General features: G+C 39.3%; 1 protein-coding gene across 4 annotated transcripts in view; it reads left to right on the plus strand.

Annotated features, from left to right (window-relative positions):
* The window catches only part of Vps13b (vacuolar protein sorting 13 homolog B), a 564,858-nt gene that overhangs the window by 394,303 nt on the left and 161,888 nt on the right, over window positions 1-8,667 (plus strand). For all 4 annotated transcript variants that reach the window (XM_031359340.1, XM_031359343.1, XM_031359341.1 and 1 more), the window contains exon 36: window positions 2,443-2,850. In XM_031359340.1, the coding sequence (XP_031215200.1) occupies window positions 2,443-2,850 (408 nt within the window). The remainder of the gene's footprint in view (window positions 1-2,442; window positions 2,851-8,667) is intronic.

Genomic DNA, 8,667 nt, shown 5'->3' on the forward strand with positions numbered 1-8,667 from the left:
AAACCATAGTATAGTGTAAAAACATGAAATAAACAATACTACTAATAGAGAGGCTGCGATAGAAGAAGCAAGATTTCAAGACCCTTATGTTGTACACAACCAGACACTGTCACAAACATACAAGCTTACAGTATATATAGATTGTAAAATATTGGACCTATTTCTCCAATTACCAAATTAAAGAGATCATTGGATGACAATCAACAAATTTCCAATTCCTCATATTATTGGATTTCAATCAATTAGGATATATTGGTAATATTAATATTCAAATTAATATATTAAGAAAAAGTAATTGTTACTTCCTGTTGTTTTTGTTGTAAGAGGTGGGATTAGGTTTGTGTGGATTTGTTGGAAGATTACCTTCTTGCTTCTAGGGTGTAGTTTTGCTCCTTTTGTTGATGTTTTCCATCTATTATCCTCTGTAGGGCTGGATTTGTGGATTTTTGGTTCTGACTGTGTTATTTGCCGTGAGGCTACAGAATCTAGAGGTGCATATAAAGAAAGGGCTGTGAGGACAGAGCAGGTCAATGAACCATCTGTTTTCCCCACAATATATATCCTACTACTTTGTGTAGAACTCCAAATTTTGCAAGTCAAAAATATCTTTAAGAAACATATGTTGCTGATTAACTAAATATCCACATGCAGAATGAAACAGACCTCTGTCTCACACAAGACACAAAGATTAATTCATAGAAGATCATAGACCTAGATGTAAGAAAGAAAACTATAAACCCCTTAAAAGAATCACACGTATAAACTTTTGTGATCTTGGGTTAAGCAGTGTAAGCAAAATAATAGATCTGTTGGGCCTCACAGAAATTAAAATATTCAGTGTTGAAAAGCTAAAAATACTGTGCTAAAAGCTAGTCAAAATAAAGTGAAAAGACAGTCCAACTGAATGGAATAAAATATTTGCAAATCGTATCTTGCAATAGAGATTTTTAAAAACCTCCAATTAAAAAAAACATTGTAGTTTTAAAAATGAACAGAGTTTGGGAGTACGGAGATGGCTCAGTGGGTAAACCACTCACTGCACAAATATGAGGACCTGCGTTCAGATCCCCTGGGCTTGAATGAAGCCATACAAAGTAGCACATGACTGCAATCCTGATGCTTCTTCAGCACTAGGACATGGCAGCCAGCACAGGAGACTCCCTGTGAGCTTTGTGAGCAGCCAGCTTGCTGCATGTAGCAGCAATGAGACTCCTTGTGAGCCGACACTGAGCTGTTCTCTGATCTCCATACATGAGACATGGCATGCCTGCCCATCCATCTACAGTCACATATGTCTGTCTGTTTGTCTGTCTGTCTGTCTGTCTGTCTCTCTCTCTCTCTCTCTCTCTCTCTCTCTCTCTCTCTCTCTCTCTCTCTTTCTCTCTCTCTCACACACACACACATTTTCTAAGCATTTATACAAAATAGACAAGAAATACATGAGAAAGCATTCAACAAATCAATCATTAGGGAAACCCAATCAAGGGCAATCAAAATTAACATGGATATACCTCAAGAGGATGTTACACAGAGGAAACAATGTACAAAGCATCAAACAGTTTATGACTATTAGTATGCAGTGTCAATAATCAGCAAGTATGCAAAGACAGAGTTTTATTGCTGTCTGAGGCTAGGGTGGAGGATAAGCAAGGAGTGACTGCTGAGAGCTCTAAGTGTCACTGTCTTGTGCCTAAGTGACACTGGGAGGGACTGGCTGTGTGTCTATCTGTGGTGATAGTAATACTTTGAACTTAGAATATGATTATATGGTGTTTAAAAAATAATTCCTGGACTGACGAGCTGGCACACCTGGAAAAGATGGCGTGCACAGTATGCCCTCAGGACACTTGATCTAAGTCCTTACTAGGTCCTACAGGTGAGGCAAGGTAGAAATAATAAAAGGCCAGCTTGACAACATCTGACATGTGACACATGTAAATGGGAATATAGATTTTAAGAAATTTCTATTACATTCATTTTAATAATGTACTTCAGTGTTCATCAGTCACAGAATCTCTTCTGGTTATAGTAGCTCATAAAAGAGAAATGAGCACTTCTGCATAAAAGACAAGAAAGGGGTCAGAAAGGCACTATGGTGAGGAGCCCTGTGATGTTTGGGATGGGTATTTTGTCTTACATTATTCTGATCCTATGAGGAGTTCTGTTTCCTTGGGAGACTAAATGACAGTTTTAGGTAGGCACCAAACTGGAAAGGCTCCTCCAGGTCGCTGTAGAGCCTAAGGGCAGAAGTAGAAACAACCTGTCCCCTGTCCAGTGTGGGCCTTGCACAAGTGGCAAGCAGAACAGGTGGTAGGCAATGCAATGGTAACGTTCCTTCAGTCAGCCATGAGAAGAGGGACATGTGAACAATAGCAATACTTGGTGCTTTGATTAGTGTTCAACTGGGGCTCTCCAGTCACCCTTGTTTCCTTTTTCTTGTAGCTGACATCAACTTGGATGTTGCAAAGCCTTTGAAAGCAAACTTAAGTTTTACCAAATTAGATCAGATAAATCATTTTTTAAAGAAGATAAAAAAGGCACACAGCTCTGCACATAGCAAAGAGGCCTCCACCCTGTCAGACTCTATACTGAATAAGGATGAGCCTCCAGTCTCCAGATGTCACCGTGGAAAGCTGTCGAAGACCAGAGTTCACTGTGATGAAGCACAGAAGACATCATTTCAAGAAAGCATGTGGAGAGCCATCTCCTGCTTTCAAAAAGTTTCTGTCCATACTACCCAAATTGTGGTCTCCATGGAAACTGTCCCGCATCCTCATAAACCATGTGTGTTAGCATCGCTGTCAAACCTCAATGGAAGCCTTAGTGTCAGAGCAGCACAGAAAGTACCTGGTAAGTTATAGAAAGGGGATGGGGGTGGGATGGAGGGAGGAGGAGGAGAAAAGACCCTTTGTTACCATGTGAGAAATTCAGTGTTAGAGATGGGAACCATTCTAGCTTGTGAATTTATTTCAGATATTTTGGTTTGGTTTGGTTTAGTTTGGTTTGAGGCTGTTGTCATTTTGTTTAAGGTTGTTTGTCTGTTTAAACAAATCTGTGAGCCAGGATATTTCCTAGCTCTAAATTGCTCCTATCCATGTCTATTTTTTTGTTTGTTTGTGTGTGTGTGTGTGTGTGTGTTTGAGACAGGGTTTCTCTGTGTAGCCCTGGCTGTCCTAGAACTCACTCTGTAGACCAGGCTGGCCTCAAACTCAGAAATCTGCCTGCCTCTGCCTCCCAAGTGCTGGGATAAAAGATGTGCACCATCACTGCCCTGCGCCTACCCATGTCTTGAGGCACATTCCTGCAGCTGTCTTTGGAACTGTTCATTCCTAAGTTCCTTTTATCTGAAGTGGCTGTGCTAGCACAACAGCGGATTGAGCTTTGGAAGCCTTAGAACAGCATTTCCACAGTGCAGTCTGTGGAACCTGAGACATACTGGGAACGTGTGTACTAGACCCCCAGCCCAGCTTATGAATCAGACTCTCTGGGCACAGAGCCCAATAATGTGAATTGGTAAGCCTTGCAGGTGATTCTAATGCAGTACACTGCATCTCTGGGAACCGTTTATTTTCAAAAGAAAAATTGCTATGGTGGCAGATGTGCTCTACAAAGTGTCAAGCCAAAGTTGAAGTCTGGGAGAATATCAGAGGTGCTTTGTCAGGCAGCCACACCTGGCTGGGAAAAGGCTGTGCTTCTGTGCACAGCCCACCAAAAGGGCCTAGCTGCTGAAAACTGTAGAGGGGCATAGAGCTAACTGGCTGTGACATCTCCATTTTTCTCCTTTGCTACTATGACTACGTTCTGTGCTTTTCCACATTGAATCAGAAAGGGTGGGCACAAAGTGTGTGAGGAGAAAAGTCAACACAGGCAGGAAATAACCATTTCAGTCACAGAAACTGCTACTGGGAAAGCTGAGAGAGGCAAGTGTAGAAGTGTCACTCTGGAGCAGAAGTCTCAAGAGGAATCCATATGTTTTCCCACAATCCCGTGACAGCCATGGTCCTGTGTGGCGGAGGGTTGTGGACTGATTTTGTCAGTCCCTAAGCTGTGTACCAAGAAGTGATTAAGTGGCAGCTGGAGATAGTTGTAATTTAGTTCTAGAGAGCCAGTTTGAGCACAGTAGTTTAGGAGATTTTCTTGTTTGGTTTAGTTTTAACTTTAATAGTTTTGTAATAATAATATTAGACCAAAACATAGAAAACATCTTCCTTCCTCACTGAAATATATGTAATCAAGTTGGCTGAAAGCTCTTTTTTTTCCTTCCTTTGTTGTTTTTAAAGTTAGAAATGAAAACTGAAGGGTCTGGGAGACATGAAAGATTCTCAAACACTGGACACTACAGTGTCAGGTCCTCTGTGCCCACCCTCACACCTTTCTAAATGCTGTCCCTTAATGGTGGCAGGGAAAAATTATGACCCAAACAGAGGAAGAGCTTTAGACACATATGCAGGCCTGCTCTGTTCACATCGGCATTAATTCTAAATTCTTTTTTAAAGATACTTACCCTTCATAATTGTTTTCATTATGATACAGTTGAACACTTTTTATTTAGCCAGACAAATAGTCTGTTTTTTGTAATTTTCCCTTTTATATTAAAAAAACTACATAAGCCTCTTATAATTATGTTCTTTTATCTTGTTAAGCACAAAAATAGATACATTCGCCTTGACCAAAATATATTTGGCATAATTCTGCTGGGCAGTGTCCAGCAAACATCTTAAAATAGTTTTTTAGAGTCACATTAAGTCAAAATTGAAGTCAGTCATTTAATTTAAAAAGATGTATTCTGATGAAACTATAACAAAATGTATTGTGTGTAAGTGAGATAGGGTTGGGACAAATTCTAGTTGTGGCTAAAGGAAAACTGTAATTGAGAGATTACTGGCTTTGTTTTTAGTTGGGGGAGATAGGATTTCTTTCTGGATTCCAGGCTAGCTCTAAACTTGGCCTTCACACCAGGATCAGGACATACTTAAATAAAAAATAGTTGTAACTGTATTTAAAGGAAAACAGTAATTTATCATTTAATATTAATTTCATAATATAGATGAATATCTTCAAATTGCACATTTTTTCAGTTAATTTAAAATAGGTTTGGTTTGGTTTAGTTTGGTTTGGTTTAGTTTGGTTTGGTTCAGCTTGGCTTGGCTTGTTTTGAGATAAGGTATCACTAAGTAGCTGTGGTTGTCCTGGAACTTACTACATAGACGAGGCTTGCCCCAGATTTAAACATTCATCTACCTGCCTCTGTCTCCTTGATGCTAGGATTAAATGTGTGCCACCACACCTGACAATTTGGTATGGTCTTGATAAGTGACAAAAATTAAAAAGTCATACACGCACACACACACTCCTAGCGGCCATATTTCTTTTCATAGTTTTCAAGTGGTAGTGTTCTGTATTCAACCCAATCTTTATGGTGTATCTTTGAGCTCAAAGGAATGACTGTCAGATTTTAATAAGTTGACTGTGATGCAGAAATACTTCCCCAAGTCTTTGATTTTACAGTTTCTGTCACCATTGTGAGCATCTGCAGCAGCTGCACTTCTCAAATTATTTGCTGAACCAAATTGAGCACAGTGACAAAGTAGTCATCTCAGACAGGCTATTAAACAGAGAGGAGTGGTTCGACACAGCAGAGCATCTGCTGTGCACATGGTATCCTATAGAAGGATGCAAGATAAAATAATTGTCAAAATTTTTTCATTAAACCCTCAACAATTTGCACTTGTTTATCCAAATCTGCATAGCTCCCCAATGAGACAACACACTTGGGGTTTCTTTGGTTCTCCCTCACTTTCTCTTTGATCCTTTTTGATGTGCTGACTTTAATAAACACAGTCAAAAACACTGTGCAAGAACATCATGGAAAAAACTACAAAGAAACGGCCCAGCAACAGAGCTCTGCTAATCCCTAACTTACGCAGGCTATTTTTAGAGAAATATTTTTTTAACACTCTTTATGTGACAATGTTATATAAACAGGGAAAAGCAGTCCTTTCCAGATGAATTTTAATTTAAGAGCTGAAATAGATTTGTAATTCTCGAGGAATTCTATGTGCTAAGTAATTCTTAGAGAAACACCATTGGGAACGTGCTGTAGGCATGTTCCCTCACTTGTCAAGAGGACCAAAAAAAAAATGAGTGTGACTAATGATTTTTTTTTTATCATCTAAGCTGTTTGAAACCTATGGAAAGTATGTGGGGAAAGGGAATAATAAAAGCATGAAACAAGAAAGCTAATGTTTTTCCCCAAACGTTTATATGTTTGTGCAACCTAGAGAGCTTTCATATTCACTTACTCATTTTAAATATAATATAGTAGAAATTATTAACTGAGCTCATTAAAAGAATTCCTATCTTCGTTTTGCAGAATAAAATAAATACTCCTAAACTATGAGTGTTTCAAGGGACTGAGTCTATTTCTGTACTCTGCAGATGTTTGTGCAGCCATGACTCCTGTAACTAACTCCTCTCTGCTAGAATACTTACCTTCTCCCATGTGAAATTTCTTAATGAAATTGCCCTTGCCGTCTGATTGTAGATGTGATGTTTATAATATCACAGGAAATCTTAAGAGTGCTCTACCACAACAAGAATCTAAGTCAGAAATTGTATTTTATATTCTGAAATATTTTAAAATCAATAGTATTTCTCTGGTATCAGTTAAATCTGACTCATAGTAGAATATGTTCTTTAAACAGTTGCCACTTCCCCCAACATGGGCATACAGTGCAGTTCCCTCTTGCTGTTTGAAGCATGTCATTTTGGAGACATGCGAAGTATGTAGTTATAAATTCTGAGCTGGCAGCCAGTCTCTTTCCACGGGAGGGTGGGGACTGAGCTTACACTTTAGCTCCTCTGTCAGAGTAATTTATGGCTCTATTAGGATGGCACGCCTTAGATTTCTGCAAACAAGAGTACACAGTTGAGAGCTGTGAAATCATTGTACTTGATTACCTTGCCAGTGAATTTGGCAGTCTTTAAATAGAGTAAGAAAAGAGGAACACAACTGGAACACCTTGATAACACAAAGGAAGATAACCAAGATAAAGCTGTTAGAATTGGGAAACCATTGACAAGACTCTGTCCAAGAGACTGTGAGGACTTTTCTCCCAGGCAATGAGTTGAGCTCACTGTCAAAGGAACAGTGGCTTTAATGACTTTTCCTGCCCTTTCTGTAGTTAACTTTGTATGTAAACAAAATAAGAGAGGGAAAGGAAGTATAGCCATTCTTTTCCATGAAATTAGAATGCGTCCCTCATGTGCACCACACTCAGGACCAGCAAGACATTTATTAAAACAGAAGCTAACTCTCCCTTCATGCTCTGCAAGTGAAGCCAGGTCATTGGGGCAAAGTGGAGCTCCTGCACTTCCTGCTGTGCTGAGATGCCCTGAGGGAAGTCTGTCTTCTTTGGATGCTTCAGAGATGCATGTTAGCCTGGTGGGAAATAAAACATTAAATTAGGTATGACTACCTCAAATCCTGTGTTGCAGCAGTAAGCTGTTTACAGCACCCCAAAGACCCTTGCTGTTCTCAAAAGGAAATGCATCTCTTTCCAGGGCCTGAACAATGAGAAATGAATTTCTTGACAGTTAAAGACAGGACAAATTTAACTTTTAAGAATCCACTGAGGATGGAAGCATAAATATAGCTAGTTGACAGTTATACAAACCACCAACAATCCTTAATGAAGACTGGGTGTGGGTATCAAGGCCCTGTCATTTTTGACACTCTGTCCCAAGTAGCTTAAACCCAACACTCAAGAAAAAGTAGAATGCTCACTGGTCTGTAACATCTGGGATTTTATTTGTCATTTTGGAGTACCTGGCAAGCGCAAAAGAAAGAGTAAAGGGGGATTATCTTGACAATGAAATGAGTTACTCAATCTTGTGATAATGAAAAGCAGAAGAACTCTAATGCCTTTCTATAGTCCCTGAGGTAGAGGTACATTTATGATTTTGCAGAAGTAAAATGTAGGCAGGCAGAACAGATGGCCTCGAGTCCATGAAACATAATAGCTCCTCGTCCCTGGACTGTGCACCACTATTAATCCCATGCAGATTCCCTCCTATTACTTTATAACAAGGTTCAAAGTAGCTACTGATCAGCTAGTAGTGCCTCTTTTCTCACTCTGAAATTACTCATGAGTACTTATTTTGATATGTGAGGATAATTTTCTGTGCATTCTGGTAAACTATTGAGGCATTCCCCCAAAAGTAGGAGGTCCTAAACTTTAAAATAAAATAAAAACTAGAAAAAATATTATAATGTCCCCCATAATATTTCATATTATTTCTCTAATATGATGAGAATAAAACCTAACAATATGAGACCCAACATTTAAATTTCTTGGTTGTGATCATTATAGTGGGTGAGTAGATAAAGTATTAGATAATATGAACAGTATCAGTCCTCAAGAAAGGTCAGTTTTATGTTTTATGTAGTTGTGTGTGTATGATGGGGGGTGCATATGCCACAGCATGTATGTAGGCCAGAAGACAATTCTGTGGACTTACTTCTAATGTCCCATCTTTACAGGGGTTCTAGGGGTCAGAATCAAACCATCAGCATGCACAGCCAGTGCCATTATACTGTGTCATCTCATGAGCCCAGAAAGGGCAGGGGGAGGAGAGAGAGAGAGAGAGAGAGAAAGAGAGAGAGAG

Source organism: Mastomys coucha, unplaced genomic scaffold, assembly GCF_008632895.1.
Source record: "Mastomys coucha isolate ucsf_1 unplaced genomic scaffold, UCSF_Mcou_1 pScaffold7, whole genome shotgun sequence".
In the NCBI taxonomy this organism is placed as follows: Eukaryota; Metazoa; Chordata; class Mammalia; order Rodentia; family Muridae; genus Mastomys; species Mastomys coucha.